Raw genomic sequence first — 21,437 nt, 5'->3', positions numbered from 1 at the left:
CAACATATGTGATATCGATGAACAACTTTTCGGACAATATTCCATGATGTAGTTCTCCCCATAACACTTGGATCCACGAACGATTATGCATGTACGTCCCGATGGACATGCTCTCTCCTCAGCACACGATCACAATGAGCGCCTACCTGCAGCAGCATACTATAACCTCTGAAAAGTCTTGCATCCTATAAACTGCAAAACAATTGCATCTTCTATGAATAGAAACCTAAACCTGGTGGAAGAGTTTTTTTAACATTAACCACTTGGCTACAGTGCTTACACATTCACAAATCTAATTTAAAACTAGTTACACTATATAAACTAACTAAAATTATTCAAAATAACAAATAAAACAAATTGCAAAAAAATCTTTAAAATACTCTAAATTACGTTAACATTAACATATATAAAAACATTAATATATTTAACTAATTTGGATATTTCAGATCTTAGTTCGAATTTTGGTTTGTTCGGGCAACTCAAATCCCAAAATACCAAACTATAGTCATGTTCGAATATTCTTGTATAACGGTTCGAATCAACAGACCAGTGTTGAGCCCATACGTGAGAATCATCCGTATGGGGCCTACAATTTTTTGTAGTTTTTAAGGCCATTCTTTGGTTAATAGCGGAAAATGTAAATAAGATTCCAAAAAGTATTTCAAACCTCTAACAATAAAATTTTGAATATTTTTTCTTTATGTATATAAAGAAAATAAATAGTTAGCTTTTCAAACTAGAAATATATTTGTTCCAAGGGTAGTTGTAAATTTAATTTTAATCTAAATTAATTTTATTTATTATTTAGAGCTTATATATTTTGTTTTGTAAAGGACCCGAAATATCTCAGAACCAGCACTGCGGATCGGGTTCCGGTTGTTTCTGTTTGCGTTAGGGTAGGGAGTGCGGTTAGGGTAAAAACGCCCATGCCTAGTCCCAGCTATCGTTTTTGTACCGAGTCCATATAAAAGCATCATATAGTAGTGAGATCCCGGCTATGAACAATTATCAATATATAAAAAAAAAACTGAAATAACAAAATAGTGGTTTATTTTATATTATGTTTGAAGCTCGCGAGCCATAGACAAAACAAACGCATTACATTTATCTCGGCTATGTCTTTAATTTGTCAATACAAGGACTTATTTTTATTCCATGGATAACAAAGATCAAACTCATGAGTTATCTTGTTAAACCTACAAGGTCCGAGCGGTCTTATCTTCCACACACAATTATTGCACCAGAATTCGCCGGAACTATCTCGGGGCTCTTTATATATGTCGAACCAATAGCTTCCAATCTTTGGCAACACAAAATAACAGAAAAATAATGACCTTCCAAATATCTGACGCCCGAAACTAAACGACCACGAGCTATCCACTTGCAAACTTCTGACACCAAAATCATCGTCCTTTGATTTACAATGATACGAGACTATACTACCAATATCGTTGATGATTTCTACAGTTTTTTTTGCATAAGGACTAGACGACGCATATGTTGGTGGTGATGGACCATATGGAACTGGAATGTTGTTGTTTGTGCCGGCATTTGACGAATATGTAGTTATGAAAATAATCAATATGAATAAGGATAGGTGTCGTTTTGGAATATCCATTTGGGTGGTATAGGAGAGTGTAGCTAACAACATGAAGTTTGTGATGAGTTACATATAAAATAATGCTAATGTATTATGACATAGAGTCAACGATCATTTTAATTTCTTTCCGTAAATATATTATACGAATATTATTTTTCTTAAATTAACGTACATGGTCATTGAAAAAAAAAACGTATATGGTCAAATTTTTTAGTCAAGGAACGTTAGTTAATTAACATTTTAGATTTTTCTTAAATTAACGTATATGGTCATAGTCAATGAACGTTAGTTAGTTAACATTTTAGATTGACTCTTTTTGAGTTATAGAATTAATATTCTATAAATTAATATTCAGTAAATTAATAAATTTCTCAGGTCTCAAATTGGATTGGTTCAAAGTATGACATAAACCGATAAAATAATAAAGGAATATTTGCTACAATAACTTAAAAAATATAGAAAAAAATAACTGGACGCTTGTCCCTGGTGGTAAAGGATTCACGGTAGTGAGTTTTCCTACCTAGGTTCGAGTTCCGGCCACCGTCGATTATAATAGGTGAAAAAGACGGTCCTTCTGGATGCTTTCGGTGGGCTCCCCGGCTCAGCTCCGGTGGACGGTAATTAGGCGCTAGTCGGATTTTTCTCGAAGGCATCCAAGGATCATCAAAAAAATATAGAAAATAGCTAAATTAATTATAAAGATTTTCTGAAGACACTTTTACTATATTACCCTTAAGCGCATAATTTAATTTTTTGATTTTACCATATAAATTAAAAGAATAATTAATTTCTTTAAATAAATTAAAAAAATTCGAATTTAATTAAATGGAAATAATATTAAAGATGATTATAACATTAAAACAACATTGATTGCTTTTTACAGAAGAGGAAAACGAATCTGGCCAAAAAAGAAAAACATTTTTGAAAAATCACTATTGTTACACATTCATCTTATTAAAACATCTTTTTATACTAAAACATTTTTTTCACCAAAGCAAAAGTTTATACATTAACGTGAGGTTAGTACAATTCTATAGCCATTATTATATCAGTGCTAAAATTTATAATAATCATTCATAGAGAACACTGTTCTATGTTTTGTTTTTTTAATATTGCTAACCTTTTTGGAGATCTATTTACTTTAAAAAAGCATTCAAAAGGAATTTCAGGATTGAATTTCTACAAAAAATCAAGATAACTGAAACGGCTTTATATATGCAGAAGATAAAAATGAACATAACGTCTGTCAAATTTTGGTAGACTAGAAACTTTGAACCAGTAGACGTTCATGGTAAACTAGAAATCGGTAGACATATATTTGGTTTGCGAAACTTGTATATTATTTTGTTGCCTGCTCATAATAGGTAGATTATCATATAGTCTACACATGTATAGCAGACTTACATCTGAATTTGATAGACTTGTGCGATAGCTACATAGTGTCTACATGATTTTACAAATTTGAAATTTGAAACCTGTTGATTAGTTTGTTGTCTGCTCATAATAGGTAGACTTACGTAATGACTACATGTTTCTACATACATGACATTCGAAACCTGTACGTTAGTTTGTATCTTCTTATAATCGGTAGATAAGCAAAAGATCTAAATGTGTATAGCAGACTTTATGTGTGAATTTGGTAGACTTACATATTGACTACATGTTTCTACAGACATGACATTCATAATCCGTAGATTATTTTGTTGTCTATTTGACATACTAGATTACTGTTTGCTAATAATTGGTGGATTTGTATTAAGTCCACACGTGTATAGCAGACTTTACATGTTATTTTTGTAGACTTGTATTTTGTCCTTGACTTTCCTGATCTCTACATGTTTTGGTAGACTAGATATCACATGTTTTGGTAGACTAGATCTCAGTCGGCAGATTTATATTATATTGAAATGTTATTCATAGATTAGCTAATACGCCATAGACATTTATTTTACAGGTACGTAGTTGAGGAAATGAGTACCGATCAAAAGAAAACTTGTGAATATGAAGAAAAAAGTGGTACTCTTGATAGAGGTAGTGATGATACATGAAAAGTGGTAGGTATTGATGATATAGAAAGACAAGCACCACATTTCCTGATTTTTCTTGCAAGCAAGTTGGTTCACAAGAAGATGCTTGACAATCTTAGACGACCAAGTGAATTTATTTTCTACGAACCGTATAATTACTCCGAGAGGAGAAGCACAAACAATGTCCCACACTTCTTCTCCAACAGAACTTTTTACATCTTCAAGAAACTTCATTTTATTATGGTGATTGATACTTTTCTTCGATTTAGGCTCACAACCAACTGAATACAACCGCAACAGGAATCCTAAATCCACATTTTTTTGAATCGACATCCTGTATAAAAAATGAATAATAAGCTTATATAAAGACTATATCAAGCAATTATCCAACCTTCAGTAAAGACTATGACAAGTTAATAAAACAACACTAACCAAAAACAAAAAGCACAAAAAACAGAGACTGGTTTCATTATTAGACGCGTTCATTATTGAAAGATAATGAGAATAACATGAATAACATAAGTTTATGGAAGAGAAGAATAATAAGAATTATGATGGATAGAGGAAGAAAGGTCAAATTCGAATCCTTACTCACTTCGACAAAGTCGCACAATATCCAAAACTTTGTCTGCAACCTCACTTTGAAAATAAAGTCATATGACAACGGAAAAAAGGTAAGATTGATACATCAAATTTCCTAATTTTAAAAGGATTTACTCATAAATAAATTTCATTTTAATAAAGTAAATTAGAAAAGTAAATAATTATTCATTATTATTTTCCAATTTTTTTTGTAGCGTCTAAATTTAAATCCTTACTAATAAAAGGGACCTTTTGAGACTCCATAGAGCGTCCACATCAGCGAAAAAAACTTCTCCCTAAAGATGACACGTGACATTACATTTTAATATTACTAATCTATACTAATAAAATGGACCTTTTGAAGCTCCATAGAGCGTCCACATCAGCAAAAAAACTTCTCCCGAAAGATGACACGTGGCATAAAATATAGTTTTACATTTTAATATTACCAATTTTCAAAAATTATAAATAATATGTAAACATACAGCATAAAAATAGAAAAACTATATTAAAAATATGTAAGATTACCATCTTTCACTTAAAAAAAGACGGCTTATCTTCATAATGTAATAATACCGTTTTATAAAAAAAAACAAAAAACATTATATATAATTTTGAAAATAATAAATATATGTAAAAATACAACATAAAAAATGGAAATACTACATTAAACATATGTAAGATTACCATTTTACATTTTTATTTAAAAAAATAATATGTAAACATACAACATAAAAATGGAAAAACTACATTAAACATATGTAAGATTACCATTTTTCACTAAAGAAAAGACGGTTTATCTCCATAATGTAACATTACTATTTTGTAAAAAAAAACATTATATATATAATTTAGAAAATAATAAATAATATGTAAACATACAACATAAAAAATGGAAATACTACATTAAGCATATGTAAGATTACCATTTTACATTTAAAAATAACAATAATATGTAAACATACAACATAAAAAAAATGGAAAAACTACATTAAACATATGTAAGATTACAATTTTCACTAAAAAAAATGGCTTATCTTCATAATGTAACATTACCATTTTATATAAAAAAGAAAAAAACATAAATATAACTATTTGACTATTTGTTCAAGTTGTTCTATTAAACATTGCCGTTTTACATTAAAAATGGAAAAATACATTAAGATTTAAACATCTATCTTAAAATATAAAATATCGATATTAACTAAATATAAAGTATAAGAAAGAGAAATACTCAATATATAGAAAAATAAATAATAAGTAAATATTATAAATATATAAATATACGAATAATATATACAATAATAAGTAAGTGCACAATTTTTAAAAAAATGGAAAGAGTACATTAAATATTAAACATCTATCTTAAAATGTAAAATATAGATATTAAGTAAATATAAAGTATAAGAAAAAGAAATACACAACTTAAAAACAATGGAAAAAGTATATTAAGATTTAAACATCTATCTTAAAATGTAAAATATAGATATTACCCAAATAGAAAGTATAAGAAAAAGAAATACACAATTTAAAAAAATGGAAAAAGTACATTAGTATTTAAATATCTATCTTAAAATGTAAATCTATCTTAAAATATAAAATTATTAGTAAATAGAAAGTATAAGAAATAGAAATACACAATATAAAGAAAAATAAATCATAAGTAAATATATAATATAAGTAAATACCCAATTTAAAAAATGGAAATTTACATTAAGATTTAAAAATATATCTTAAAATTTAAAATATAGATATTACGTAAATAGAAAGTATCACAAATGGAAATATACAATTTAAAAAAAAAGGAAAACGTACATTAGGATTTAAACATCTATCTTAAAATTTAAAATAGAGATATTAAGTAAATAAAAAGTCATGAAATGGAAATAAACATTAAGCATTAAATATATAATATATGAATTATCTATATAATAATAAGTAAATACACAACTTTTTTAAAAGAATGGAAAAAGTTCATTAAGCATTAAACATCTATCTTAAAATGTAAAATATATAATATAAGTAAATACACAATTTGAAAAAATGGAAAAAGTACATTAAGATTTAAATATATATTTTAAAATATAAAATATAGATATTACGTAAAAAACATATAAGAAATGGAAATAAACATTTTAAAAAATAGAAAAAATACATTAAGATTTAAGCATCTATCTTAAAATGTACATCTATCTTAAAATGGTAGTAAATTATATAAAAATGGAAATACCACATTAAACAAAAAAAAATGTATAGTTTTACATCAAGAAAGTTCCTATAAAACTCATTATTCCATCAACATCAACCTCACACTATCAAGGAAAGCTTCAAATCACTCGAGCAAAAAAATGGTTCCACCATCAACTCTTGCCGTCCCAAAAACCTTTAATGACCTTGAAAGTGATTTCTTATAACAACAAACTTTTTATTAGGTGGATTCATTGTTGGAAAACCCGCAACTTCCAAAAGCCAAACTTATTCATGAGAATTGAATTGCTTTTCATAGACTCAAAAGTATTCTTACAGATTTAAAGTAATCTAATCTATAATTATATTGTTAACATTCATTTAAGCGTTTATCCCGAAACACTTCCTTCCTCGCCGAATCAGGTATTGGTTCATGTTGGTTTAGTATTGTTTTTGGTTTATTAACTGGTTTAGGATGATCATATTGTAAATATAATTTAAGTTGGTTTAGCATATATTATGCTTAAAATAAATTAAATTAAATAATTGTAATATTAAGCTTAAAATATAATTTTAGAGAGTTTTCAAATATAGTTTACAGAACATTATAGGTGATGAATTCGTTTATTACTTAAAACTAAGTTTTTTAAAAAAACATACAGAGATATAAATATCAATAATGGATTGGTGAGTATAACGTGAAGACAAAAATATAAATATTTGATTTTCAAGATAAGAAATTCAGCTTTTATTCAGTTACTCAATATATAATATCTTAAATTATTTTTTTAAAAATATACATAATTTATATATATAGATTAATCTTCCAAACTTAAACTATTATATTATATATGAATAATGTTTTTAAATAAAAATAATTTCTGATTTAAAAAAAAATAAAAACAACAAATGGTTATTTTCAAATAATGGATGTAATTTACATTATACTATCATTTAACAAGTATTATATACGTTTTGATATATCATTATTTTCTATTTCCAGAAAACAATAAATTGTTAAACATCAATATCATCAATATACGAACATCACAAATTCAAACATCACAAAAAATATTTACATAAACAATATTCAAAAGAATAGTTATATACTTAATATTTGAAAATCAAAGATATTTTTGCTAAAATTGTACTTACCTGGCCAAGGAGATCGACCATCTTTTTACGGATCAATCGATTGTTGAGCATGTGGTCGATCCAAAAATACTCTGCAGTTTAATTAAATATCTAAAACATTTATTCCAACACTCAACATATAGTTTTGCTAAATATGATAACTAGATAGCCAACAAAATTAAAAAAAAATTTAAATAGTAAAAAATATGTTAATTTAACGTGTTAAAATTCAAAAACAAATTTTAATTATGACATGCATCTTAACATTTATATAAATATATATCATAACCTAAATATAAATGATTTAACAGCTTAAATTAGAAAAAAATAAAAAATCTCGGGCGTAGCCCGGGTTAATCCCTAGTCAAGTTTTAAAAGAATAGTTTTGGGAATTATAATATTAGTTAATGATTTATAGGTAACTAGGTGTCTTCCTGCACCATGTGCAGTAAAAAATTTAAAATATTTTTTAACAGATAAATATAAATTATATTTTAAAATAAAATTTTATTAATATTGTAAACTTTCTTTTTTTTGTATCAGTATTTTAATATAAATTTGATTTAATTAAACATAAAAATTATATTTAAGAATATGCATGTATATATTTGAAATTATAATCTTAGATAGATTTTTCTATCTATTTATTTTAATTAAATATATTAAATAAATTTGTAAAAGTTGCATAATTACCAAAAATTAAAATTAAATAATATTTATAAAATTTGTAGATATATTAGAAAATAATTATTTTACGATTAAATGTTTATAGTTTTCTAAACAAATTGTATACATTTTTGAAAATTTTAGTAATAAAATTGTATAATTAAAAATATATAATTAAATTATATTTCGAAATTTATAATGTCATAATTGAATATATTTATTTTAATGATGATTTATGAGTTATTTCCATATTCTAAAGAATTTCCAAAATATAAATTGACATTAAATGTAATATATGAGTTATTACCATATTTTAAAAAGTTTACCAAAAATATAAATTAACATAAATGCAATTGTCTATGTCATATTAAGTTATAAGACATGTCATCAATTTTATTAGTCATGTCATATTTGTTTTGTAAAATTGATTGTAGAAAGGACATGTGGCAAAATCATTTCGCAAATACAATCTTGGGGATGTGAGTAATAACGAATTTGACGGGCTACTCTAGTTATTTCTTATAATATGTAGATTAGTTAGGGTAATTTTTTCAATAATAAAATAATATTTTTTTAGAAAATCGTATATAAATATTTGATCCCTCTAAAATCATAAATTAATAACCTATATGTATATTAGTTTTATATAAGTACAAACAAACCATTGCATTATTTTTATATTCATAATGAAAGTATTTTTATATTTTTTTAATATTTCAATATATTTTGATGATATTTAGTAAAATTATATCTAAACCATATTTAAATTCTACGAAACATATTTATATACACTAAATATAATATAATAAAATCCAGATTAAAAAGTCGCATTCGAAATTTAGTTAATGTATTTACAGTAAAAAAGTATTTTCTTAAAACATATATTAAAATATAAAAATCTAACAAATATAACTTTTTGTAAATTAATAACTCTATAAATTAATAAAATGCTATAGTCCAAACATTATTAATTTATAGATTTTTTACTGTATCTAGAAATTTTTTTTTGCCAACTGTTTCATTTATATGAAAAGGCCAAGTAAGTATTATAACAGCCAATGACCCATTACATCATATTTTTGTACCCCATTTCCCTGTTTAAACAAAAACAATATTAAATACATGTAGGAAACTAAGAGCAGGTTTATTGGGGTCCCTTAAAGAAGGGTTGTTAAGCATAATTACAATTAAAATAAAGAAGAAAAAGAAGAAAAGAGGAGGGACGTACCTTATTTAAGCAAAGGAAGGGACGTTGCTTCCACTACTTCTTCATCTTTTGTTTGTCTTTCTCTCTCTGACCCCACTTAAGAGACATTTAAGAATTTTACCATTGAACATGCTCTAAGGGCATCACGCAACAAGTGGACTCCGTCCGGTGATAGTATCACCGGACACCTCATTGGATCTGCAATCATCCCGACGTAAAGTCTTTCCGATGTAAACATCCTTCATCAGCAACTTGTCCTCTTCCGTGAGGTTGGAAAATCATATGCTCCATGTAACACCAACGAAGCTCCTTTCTTCAACCAGTCCTGAAGATTGATTCTAAAATTGATGGGACATTAAGAACTGTATAAAACTCTAACAGTTGAAGTTTATAATTTTGCCAGGAGGGTTTTCACCTGAAAAGCCATCTACTAAAATCAAACCCAACTTAATCGATTTGAATCAATACTCTATTCATCTTTCTCACAATTCACTTGACTCCAAAGCCAAATCAGCGGCTCCTGCAAAACAGTAAGATTTACACTTTCTTGAAAGACAGCAAAAGAGAATCAATTTCATTTCATCTGGATTTAAAGAACCTCAAAAGGAGCTTGAGAAGGCAAGATCCAAACTCTTCAGAATTATTCAAACAAAACAAAACAGAATCTCCAAGCGAAGTAAGGATCCAACAAGCATAAAAATATACAATCGATCAAAAGATCAAAACTATATCACATAAAAAAAAAACAAAATTCTAATATGAACGATTATCAGAATAAACAAGAATTTCTCTCAAAACTTCTACGTGAAAGATACTAGAGGGGAAAGAGGGAAGAGAGAAACCCAACAAGGGTTTTCAAAACCTATTAGGTTATATCTAAAAACTAATCTTCATATTGATTAGTTTTCATATATGGGTCATTTCATATTTTTATTTGATATTAATTTACAGAATATATGTATGCTTAAAATATAAATTATAATTTGACAATTAATAACCATATTACGTATTATGTAATATTACTATTTCTATCTCTATTCAATATTTACCCTTTATCTTTCTCTTTCTTCCTTGTTATCTCTTTTTTTCTTCCCATCTAATTTCATTTGATCTTATAATATTTCTACTAATGTAATCACAAGCAATTGTATTAGAAAAAACATAGATATGTTTATTATACATATGCCATAGTTTGAAAATTTTCAAACCGACATATATTTTTCAATAAACTAATAAAACAAAATTTAATAAAAAAAATTAAGTTCTATTCTGTATCAATTTTATAGAATACTACATTTTTATACATATGCCATAGTTTGAAAAGTTTCAAACCGACATTTGAAAATTTAATAGATTAACACATATTTTTAATTTTTAATCAAATGATGATAAATAAATATTTTAAAAGCAAAAATATGGTTAACTAACGTCATACATAATATCATAAGATTTTCAAGAATATATATTTTTGCAAAAGATAAATATTTTCTTAAAAGATATAATAAATTTTAAATAAAAATATTTTATTTTATTTTATATTATATGGTCACTAAATATAGAACAGTACTCTCTCTCTCATGAAGAATTATCATATATATATTTTTTTTCTATTATAGTTTATGGTTATCTCCGGAGTGAGAATCCATCCGTGACCCACTCCTCTGGAAATTATTTAGAGTCTTTCCATAAATATGTGATACTTTCAAGGTTGAAAAAATACTAGATCGCATATATGTAATGGAAATCACTTGGGGTAGTTTCTCCTATCAACTAATATATATATTAATTGGTTTTTAAGTTTTGGTAATCCAAACCAAAATGGTTATATATTTAAGATATAAATTAAAGTTGCAATAAGCTTATATAAATGCCACTCTCTCTCTCTCATGAAAAATTAATTGTATCTATTTTTTTGCTATTATAGTTTATGGTTATCTTCGAAGAGAATGCTTAATTCTCTTTTTTCTATCGTAGTACAAATATTTGACTTTAATAAAATTAAATTATGTTCTAAATAAATTTAACACTTTTTGTTATATTTAGTGCAAATATTTTATTTATATTATTATTTATAATTTCCACTTATCTTTCTTTTTCAACAAGCTGAGCCTAGACACTGAGAGGAATCATCAGACTAATATTAGGGATCTACAATCAACAATTTTTTAGCATTTAGATGATGCAAATGCTCTCCAAATGTTCTCGCTCAATGTTTTCATATGAAGTTTTTGTCAGATTATCTACATTTAGAATATATAAAATCATTAAAAAAATTTAATAGGATTAACTTATTTTATATAATAATATCACAATATATAAAATCATTAAAATAAATTAATATAATTAATTGCTTTTATATAATAGTATCACAAATTATATTTATATCAAACTATATAATTTTTAAAATATAAATTTAATTATTTTTTAAAAAATTAAACATTTAAATGAAAATTATTATTTAAAAAAATATATATATTAAAACCAAAAATTTTAAAATTAAATTTTAAATTTAAAAAAATAAAACTTTAAACAAATTTAAATAATCTTTCTAATTTTTAAAAAATAAAAATAAAATTTATTTTTCAATAAAATTAAATATAATTCATTATCGTTAATAAAAATATAAAAATTAATTAAATATATATTATAAATAAAATATATCTATATTTTTCAGCAATAAACTATAATTACATATCATATACTAATTTTATATGATAATTTTATATATAAATCATTTACTGTTCTACCAATCACTGTATTAATTGCATTTATAAAAAACATACTGCTTCGATAGCATAATGCTTCTACAGCATAGTGTTAATACTTTGCCATCAGCTCTGCTAATCAAAGCTTAAGATTGCTACTGTAAACAAGATTTTGGTGAATATTTGTGTAAACATGGTTTTGGTGAATGTATGTGTGGATCGATTCAGAGGTTGAACGTCCTCATATATACTTTACAAGAGATTACCTATTAGGCTTATCTCAAAATACCGACTTAACTTAAAGAGTTATCTCTAACTAATTACAAGATCATCTAACTCTAAATATATAACATCACAACAGTTGCCTTGGTAATATGTATTTGAGAGAGGAATAAGCAAGATCAATAATTTTTTTAGAAGCAAGTACAATAATTGATAGTCCAAGTCTCTCGTAATATTCAGCATTCAACCTTCAATGTTGTGAGACTCGATACTTACTACCTTAAGTAACTTTACTATTTAAAAATATTTATTTTAGGTATGTAGATATTTCCAAGTTTTTAGGAAAATTCTGAATATTTTTAAATATTATGTAAAAATAATTAATGTATTTAAAAATATAACTGTGATTCAGATATTTTCGGGTGTACGGTATAAATTTTTTGGGTCGATCTGTTCAATTTTTCAGATTCGGATATTTTCCTTAACCCTACCAAAACACCAGCTCCGACAAAGACCACCGAGCGATACATTAGCGAGAATGGTCACCAAGACAAAGAACAAGACAACCACCACGTGAAGAAGCCAATCCCTTGTGACAAAGCTCAGATAGGGGACGCCAGATTTGAAACTCCAAAAGCAAAATCACTTCGCAACACGTCACATGCATCAATATCGAACAGCTACAAAAGAAGATTTTGGAAACCAGGGACTGTCGATTGTCAAGGTGGAGTGGAGATCACATGGAGGAAGATAATCATAACGGTACCACAAGACCAAACCTTAGATAACTAATTCTAAAACACAAGCTTATTGACCATACTTTGTCTCTTGCATTTGCTCAACACACGAACACATTTCGACACAAGACATGTGATAACACGCATACACGTGCGGACCTTCAAAAATAATCCATCTTAAGCTATGTTAATACAAATATGCCATCTTAAATATATTTACACAATACATGAAATACTAAAATTACTTATACCGGAGGCTTTGACGAACGAGTCAGCGATGCGGTTGATAAGAGGATGGCCAAGATCGAACAAATTTGCCTTCTGAAAGCTCCTTATCTCATTCATCACCTTTTTTCCTCCACTCTTGTCCATTTTCTGTTTCTTCTCTCTATCACTTATTTTTCTTTGCTTCTTTGTTAATACTTCTCTCTTCACAACAAGCAAGGAAAAGTTTTTGGAACAGATCAGAGAGAGCTTTGCCACTCCCTTGACACGTGTTTTACTTCTCCACACGTGTCGGAGTGTGATGTTCGAACTGTTCACCGCTCTTTTTCGTTTTTTTTTTCCAACGTGTATCTTGTTGCAAAAGACTAACTTCAAACTGTAGATAAAAGCCCACCCACTGGACTGGACCTAGAAATCAAATCTCGACTAGAAGCAACTCCTATTTATTTCAGGTCAAAAGTCCAACTCAACATCGGCACAGAGTGTAAGCACCACCCAGAATTCGAAAACAGCATTTAACCAAAGTTTTGTGGAAGAAGACTTGCACTTGTATTCTCTGGATTTCACGTATATTTGTTTCATGTTTTTTTTTTCTGTCTTCTTATTATATCTTAGATTGTTTATTGAACATAAGTCACATAACACATTACAGAAACTAACATCGTCTTCCAAACAAAAGACTGATGACAAGACGCCTCTAAGCAAAATCTCCCACCTCCAGAATTGATTTTACCATGCTAACAAACAGCTTCAAAAAGGCCGAAATTGCCTCTTGTCATTTACACAGATTTTACTTGTAATACCACAACACTTCTCTTTAATATGAAATTCAGCTCTCAATATCCATCTGATTAAGCTCTTGCATCCCATCATACTCCAGCTGTCACATGTTACACATTTATAAGTGAAACTGTGTCATGTTTTTGAAATAGATTATATATAGCGAGTTAAGAAAATAGAAAGAAACAAAAGTAATTTCACCTGAGCTTCTTCATGAGCCAGTTTCATCCTTCTGTAATCTTGCTGAGCCTTCTTGGACCGGAACATGGCCTGGACTCGAACCACTGATCTCTCTAGCCGATCCTCTGCTTGTTTCTGGCTTGTCTTGTAGAAATCCTCCACCGCTTCAGTGCCTTCCTTCTCCTCAGGTTGGCTAACCTGAAGCCCTCTGAATCCTCTTCTCTTGAGTCTCCACCTCAGAATCGCCTTCTCAAGAACTCCCACCGACCATGTTATCTTCTGGTACTGTCTTCTTACTTGGAACCCCCTAAACACAGCCTGCACCACCGTAAAACAAAATCATCTTTAGTGTATTCTAAAGCAGCAAAGAGCAGTCTTACAGAGTTTGATGGCAACATAATCTTTTTTTTACCTGGATCTTAATTGCCTTTTTCCGCATGTTCAAAAACTCCCGCCTCATTTTCCATGTTTGGAACCTGTACTGAATCCGAGCAGCGGCTGCAATCTTCCTACGAGTCTCGTAATTTCGAAACGCATGCTGAATCTTCATAGCGGCTATTATGTTTTTGGCCTCTTCTTCTTTGCTAGCAAACCTAACCGCCTTTGACCTGACTTTGAGCTCGTGCTCTCTGAAGGCCCCCTGGATCCGTGCAGCCGCCTCTGCAGCGGTTCTGTATGCCGCCAGAGTGTCCTTCAGGCTCTGCTCCTCTTCATTTGAATGCCCTGGGTTTGTTGACGTCTCTGCTTTGACGCCCTCAAGGTTACCACTGATGTTTCCAGCCATTTTCATGTCTCTGAACTGTGCTACAAGACATTTCTCTGCAAGAAAAGCTGCTAAACCCTCGTAACCTTTCTGCTGTGCAATATCAGCCGCTGTGCAGCCGCCGAGGTATTCCTTAGTCGGGTCTGTCACCAAGTTAGGCCTTGCCCCGGCAGACAGAAGAGCAGCCACCATTTTCTCCCTTTCAAAGAGTAAAACATGGAAAAGAAGTTACTAAAACGAAAAGAGGATATGCAAAAGAACCTCGTGTTACTATAAAGATGCAAGTTATTTTACCTTCCATAGTATGCTGCCCAATGAAGAGCGGTCCAACCATGCTTATCACGGAAATCCAACGATATATTTGCCCAGGAGAAGAGAAGGATCGACCAAGTGTATCCAAGGACAGCACAAAGGTGGATCACTCCAAGGCCTTTAGAGTCATACTCCTTCGTGTTGCGGTTTTCGATCACTTTCTCCAAAAGCCACTCCTTCAGCCTATTTTTCAGAGTGAGCTCAAAGAGATGGTCCCTTGCTTGATCAAACGGCAACTCATTCGCCTGGATTGACTTCATTAAATACGCCCAGCTGTTTAAGAGATGGGAAGTCCTGCTAGCTAGTTTTTTAGCCTCTAGCAGGTTATCAGCTGAGATTCTGCTTGAGAAAACGCTGATTTTGCTCGAAGAAGTGAACAGAAGATGAGATAGTCTGACTTGGAACTCAAATTCTTCCCACTTGTACAGCTGGTCCTCTTGAGGAACGACTTTTTCAATAACTGGAACTGACCGGTGTTCGAAGCTGAATAATTGGCTGATCGGTTTGGTCCCATCCGCACTTAGATAAAGGTTCACTATCCCAGGAGATTGAGGGGGAAGAAAGCAACGATATACCCCCATCTGGAGAAATTCTGCGGGGACACGCAACTCTCCACAAATGCAGAAGAGGTTTGATCTTCCAAAATGTTGGAAGCTGTCGTGAAAGAACCCAGTTACAAGAATCTGCAAGATTAACATGAAAATGGTTAGATTTACTTATAGGACCAACCAATGGTGAGATGATAAGGGAAAGAAGTACTAGAAACCTTTGTTTTCTCTGTCGAGTAGGCCCAGGCAGGTGAAACATCAGTGATGTTGAATACTTGCTCTGGTATGTTAGACTGAGAATGAACTACAGCAGGAGGAGCAGATGATTCCTGTCCAGGTGTATATACAGCTTCAAGTGAAGGATCGTCCACTGAACCAGGAGAGTCACTTATGAAGTTGTTTACCCATTTTCCAAAACTTTCCTGACTTCCATAACCGTTATTAAGCAAAGCATCACCCTGTTCATCAGCAACTGTTGCACTGGAATCCCTTGTCTGTTGATTTGGATCTACTACACAGTGCAAGTGCTGACTAGAAAATTCTCGTGCGCCACATGGACTGTTATTTTGATAAACAGGGTCCCCAAGACCGAGGTATGATGGTATATCTGTTGATCCGTTGTAGACTGCATGGTGATTCCCCTGCACAATAAACAAGGCGGAAAAATGGTGAACAGCAAGACAGGCAAAGCCTCTTACAGACTTGAAACATCTATTTCACTCACCTGCTGTGCAGATCCCATAGCCGCAGTTTGGAGCTGTTCAGTGAAGTATAACACATCGTCTGCAGAGATACAAACGAGAGTAAAAATTCAAATGCTTTTAAGCATCATCTCATCGCTCCCTTTTTAAAAACAAGCAGATAATATTATATTTTTGGAAGATGTTAGTTAACTTATGAAGGTTAAGGTCAAGTGATATAAGTACCTTGTGTTGGTGAAGACTGGTTGGTCATACCTGTTTCTACTAGAAGCTCATCCCAATCAAGTGTGTTGATCTCATGAAGGCTAATCTCATGATTTCTAGCAACCAGACTGTTGCTGCGTGCTTTAAACCCGAAAACAAAAATAAAATAAAAAAAAGAACTGTGATCAATGTCCAGCCATCTAAGAGAACTCCAAATGATGAACATATTTCAATATACACTAAAAATTTCTGAATAGTACAGAAAATTGCCAATATACACCAAAACTTTGAATAGCAAAAGCTCAAGATCAGCAGGAGAGGAGACAACTTCTCACCTGTATTACAAGCATTACGGACACCAGAATTAATATCTTCAGTAACAGGTTTTGCTGATACGTGGTCAGTGGTCGAACTTGAGTACGAGTTCCCAGGTGTTGCTGGAGCTGCCTGAACCTGTTTTACCAAAAAAATTCAGAGGGCTGCAAACGAATATTGTAGTTTGCTACTAAAATATTCCAAGAGAAGGCCCTAACCTATTGAAACAACATCAATGCATCATCCTAACCAAAAAAAAAAAAAATCAGAAAAAGCTGAGAACAGGTAAAAAAACCTCATGCGTCTCACGATAGTGGACAAGAACTATGTGCTCCTGAGACCTGAAGAGATGAATTATTTACTCAAAATCATGAGAAAAAAAGCAGGGGAAAGAAGGCATGATCAAGTGAACTATATTTATACAATCTTTGGCTGCCACATACTTGTCCAATAGCCAGTAACACCTTCGAACAAAGGTAGGGTTATCATCACCGTGGGCATAGTAAACATGGATCCTTTCCTCATTACCAACCTGGAGATTGAACAATAACATCACAACAAGAGAGCATATAAAATTATCTGTCAAACGCTCGTCAGTGAAGTGAAAGACGCTCACTTTAAGGTGTTCGTGAGCTTCCTTAATAGTCTTGCCATCCTTCTTCTTCTTCCAGTTATGACCATCTTTTCTAAAGTTCCTCAACATCTTACGGTCGAAAAACACAATCGTGCCACCTATACGAAGCAAAAAAGAAAACTTTAAGAAAAAAAAAGAGAGGATGGGGAAAGATGGGAGAATACTTTTGGGTAAGTGGACAGGCTTGACGTTGATGGTGAAGTAGTTATGGTTAGAGAGGAGAGCATGGATCTCATTAGGACGGAGCCACCTAGTGTATGCTTCCTCCAACATCGTTCGTATATCCAGATCTGCAACACACAATCAAAACCAAAACTCAAGAAGATATTACTCATCTATCTAAATTATATTTACACTGAAAAATAAAATAACTTAGCAGGTAAGAAAAGTCTCCTGATGAACAAATAGTCTTCTTCTAACAAAGTTGTACCCTATCCTAAAAAATGTCGGCGAACTCTAATTGAATGCATTAGATCACAAGGGATGCGATCAAATCAAGAGCAATCCGAAACGAAAGTCTAGAACCCAGACAAAGATGGAATCGGTGATTTTGAAACTCGGATTTAAGAAACAGTCAAACTAATTGATCAGGGATCAAGAAGGTTTTAAGAGAAAAAAACCTTGCAGGGTATGGAATCCATGAATCTCAGAGCCGATAAGCCTGCCGGAATCGACGCCGGCCATCGAAGACAAGTCCGATGATGATCCTCCTCTTTCACAACAAGTACTGTAACACACAGAAATTGAGATAGAGAGAGAGAGAGAGAGAGAGAAACAAAACAAGACAAAAACGAATTTGAGCTATTTCTCCACTAAATTGTTTTTAATTAATTTTTAAAGAGAGCTTCTTAAAAGATAAAATTGTCTTTTCCGTTGACGATTCAACTGGAAATGGTAGATGCTGCGTTAACTCGCAATGTAACAAAATGTCTGTCTGTCTTTCTTCTCTTTTTTTTTTACCATAACCTTTTATTTTCACATTTTTCACCCCTACGAATTATAAATCTATTTAACCAGGATCCATTTTTATATTATCACATACTGTATTATTTTATTTTTTGATATAAATAGTTTAGTTTATTTTTCTTGTATAAATCTACCTATGTTCAAACTATTATTTAAAAAGTTATTTTGTTTAAATATCATATTTTCCATGATTTTAGACTGGATCATCTTTTATATACTGTTAATTAAAACACTATTTTGTTGATTTTTTATGTTTTATATGATTTAGACTGAATTTCATCATATATATATATATATGTCATTATATTAAATTATTATTTTAAATGTTCTTCGGGGAAATTTTACTTTTACACTTTGTTTGATACCACTATTCAATTTTACCACCAATTTAGGGACATTTTCATAAATACCACTTTCATTAATGAACAAAACACAATAGTACCCTTACCTTATCTTCTCCTCAATCATCGACTCTTCCTCTCTCTTTTTGAGATCCATTTTCTCTCAGACTTACCGTCGAGATCCGCCGTCTCCGTCGAGATCCGCCGTTTCCGTCGAGATCTGCCGTCTCCGTCGAGATCCGCCGTCTCCGTCGAGATCTGCCGTCTCTGTCGAGATCAACCGTCTCCGTCGAGATCCGCCATCTCTCTCTCTCACACAACCGGCGACGAAAACGGATTACAGAGAATCGCGATTCAAAGCCTTCAAATGTTGATTCCTGTTCAAGATTCACAACTCGTACGTCTCTAATTCTTGTATTCTTTTGTTTGTTTCGAGTAAATATTTGATTTTGTTCTTTCTCTTATCAAAAAATCAAAAAGGTTTGCTTTAAACTTCTCATTTGAACATGTCGATCTAAGAGAAACAATTTTCATAGTGAACAATATTGAGTTTTGACAACTTAAAATCCTTTATAAATCTGGGTTTCAAGTAATTTTAGGGATTTCTCCTTTCTGTTATAAAAATAGAATACGGTTAATTTGGACTTGTCATTTGAATGGTCCTTGCTAAGAGAGAGATTTTTCGATAGTGAACATTGTATATTAAGGAATTATAACCCTTTATAAATATGGGTTTTAGGATATTGTTGATAATACAACTCAACGATTTACAAGATTTTATAAAAGAAGTTTTTTAACAAGAGTTCATCGCATATGTCTATAGGACAACATATAAATGTGTGAACTAAAGAAGTCTTGTGTTGTGTTATTCTATATTATTTGTAAGATTGTTGTCGAAATACACGAATCCTATGCTTGGATAAGGTATGTTTAAGCCATGATTAGAAGTTCATATCATCCTTTTATTAACTTCATATCATTTTTGTTTTTGACTTCTCATTTGAACATGTCGATTTAAGAGAAACAGTTTCGATAGTGAACATTGAGTTTTATGACAACTTAAAATCCTTTATAAATCTGGATTTCAAGTAATTTTAGGATTTTCTTCCTTCTGTTTATCCAAAAATAGAATACGGTTGATTTGGACTTGTCATCTGAATAGTTCCGGCTAAGAGAGAGATTTTCCGATAGTACACTGCATATTAAGGAATTATAACCCCTTATAAATCTGTATTTTAGGATATTGTTGATAGTACAGCTCAACGATTTACAAGGTTTTATAAAAGAAGTTCTTAGACAAGAATTCATCATATATGTCTATAGAACAACATATAAACGTGTGAACTCGAGAAGTCTTGTTCTGTGTTATTTGTAAGACTGTTACCGAAATACATGAACATTATGCTTGGATAAGGTATCTTTAGACCACGATTAAAAGTTAACATCATCTTTTTATTTCGTCTTGCAGTTAGACAGCAATGAATCTTGCACATCTTCATGATTGCCTCCAAGGATTTATGAAGCTGGAACAGAACCACTAGACAATCCAAAAGTGATTATCCAATCGGTGTCTTGGTCAATAATGTTAAGTGTTTTATAAAAGATTATAAATGTAGTATTATAGGGGTTTATAAATTTATAAATTAGAGAGACTTATAATACGTTGTTTATTCTTTGTTACATCTTGTGGTTAATACATTATTTGGATTCTCTGAGGAATACAAACATTTGGTGACCCCAACACATCCTGATCTTGGATGACATGGATTTTTACAGTGTTGTGCAATTAGTTCAACAAGGATATAAAATGAAGAAAAGCTAAAGGGAACGAGGATTTGTGGCTTTACTTTTTGCAGCATATGATGTAGGGCAATAACACATGAAAGAAGATAAAAATGAAGAGAAAAGAAAGCTTAAGAGAAAATAAAAGTTTATAAATAATTTATAAAAATATATAAAACAGTTTGTAAAGTTTATAAGCTATTTATAAAGGTTTATATATTATTTGTAAGAGTCTCAAAACCATTTATAAATGTTTACATTTATAAAGGTTTATAAAACAATTAATAAAGTCTATAAACCATTTATAATTGTTTATAAAAACGTTATGAAAGTATATACACAATTAATATGGGTTATGTATTCAACTTATAAGGTTTATAGGTTTAGGAACCAATTAGAAAGTCACTTAAATCATTTATAAGAGTCTACAGTAATTTATAAGAACTTGTACAAACAATTTATGAGAGTTTGTAAAATTGTTTATAAGGGTTTATAAGGATATATAAATAATTAATAAGAGTTTATAAATCATTTATAAAAATTACTAAAAACAATTTCTGATTTATAAAAACAATTTATAAGAGTTTGTAAAATCGTTTATAAGGGTTTATAAGGATAT

At 30.2% G+C, this 21,437-nt stretch overlaps 2 protein-coding genes and 1 long non-coding RNA gene across 8 annotated transcripts; 1 reads left to right on the top strand and 2 right to left on the bottom strand.

Moving 5' to 3' along the window:
• Positions 1-1,100: 1,100 nt before the first annotated feature.
• Positions 1,101-4,460, bottom strand: LOC106360351 (S-protein homolog 2-like). Its single transcript, XM_048738660.1, has one exon. It carries the CDS (start codon positions 1,649-1,651, stop codon positions 1,130-1,132), a length of 522 nt encoding a protein of 173 aa, XP_048594617.1. The 5' UTR covers positions 1,652-4,460; the 3' UTR covers positions 1,101-1,129.
• Positions 4,461-13,862: 9,402 nt separating this feature from the next.
• Positions 13,863-18,557, bottom strand: LOC106360667 (calmodulin-binding transcription activator 5). Of its 6 annotated transcripts, none has more exons than XM_013800305.3 (13): positions 18,350-18,557; positions 17,894-18,019; positions 17,712-17,827; positions 17,539-17,627; positions 17,391-17,436; positions 17,116-17,233; positions 16,802-16,921; positions 16,600-16,658; positions 16,094-16,516; positions 15,310-16,010; positions 14,665-15,214; positions 14,274-14,570; positions 13,863-14,172 (listed from the first exon to the last, which is right to left on the bottom strand). In XM_013800305.3, exons 1-13 carry the CDS (start codon positions 18,411-18,413, stop codon positions 14,122-14,124), a joined length of 2,760 nt encoding a protein of 919 aa, XP_013655759.1. In that variant the 5' UTR covers positions 18,414-18,557; the 3' UTR covers positions 13,863-14,121. The 6 variants fall into 6 exon arrangements, with proteins under 6 accessions (XP_013655759.1, XP_013655760.1, XP_048594614.1 ...); XM_013800306.3 differs by having other exon boundaries at positions 16,832-16,921; XM_048738657.1 differs by having other exon boundaries at positions 17,712-18,019.
• Positions 18,558-18,691: 134 nt separating this feature from the next.
• On the top strand, positions 18,692-20,779 carry LOC111199504. The gene is made up of 2 exons (XR_007315704.1): positions 18,692-19,960; positions 20,505-20,779. It is a non-coding gene; the product is annotated as an uncharacterized LOC111199504 (long non-coding RNA).
• Positions 20,780-21,437: the final 658 nt, after the last annotated feature.

The sequence above is a fragment of the Brassica napus genome, chromosome A8 (assembly GCF_020379485.1).
Source record: "Brassica napus cultivar Da-Ae chromosome A8, Da-Ae, whole genome shotgun sequence".
NCBI classification, from domain to species: domain Eukaryota; kingdom Viridiplantae; phylum Streptophyta; class Magnoliopsida; order Brassicales; family Brassicaceae; genus Brassica; species Brassica napus.
The sequence above is the reverse complement of the archived record's forward strand: the minus strand, read 5'-3'. Positions and strand labels throughout refer to the sequence as shown.

Excerpts from the sequence above, each read along its gene's own strand:
- LOC106360351 (XM_048738660.1), bottom strand. The coding sequence starts at position 1,651 with ATGTTGTTAGCTACACTCTCCTATACCACCCAAATGGATATTCCAAAA.
- LOC106360667 (XM_048738656.1), bottom strand. The coding sequence starts at position 18,413 with ATGGCCGGCGTCGATTCCGGCAGGCTTATCGGCTCTGAGATTCATGGA. Across the intron at positions 17,437-17,538 it reads TGTTACTGGCTATTGGACAA|GTCTCAGGAGCACATAGTTC; the intron begins GTATGTGGCAGC and ends TCATCTCTTCAG. Across the intron at positions 16,922-17,115 it reads CCGTAATGCTTGTAATACAG|CACGCAGCAACAGTCTGGTT; the intron begins GTGAGAAGTTGT and ends TCGGGTTTAAAG.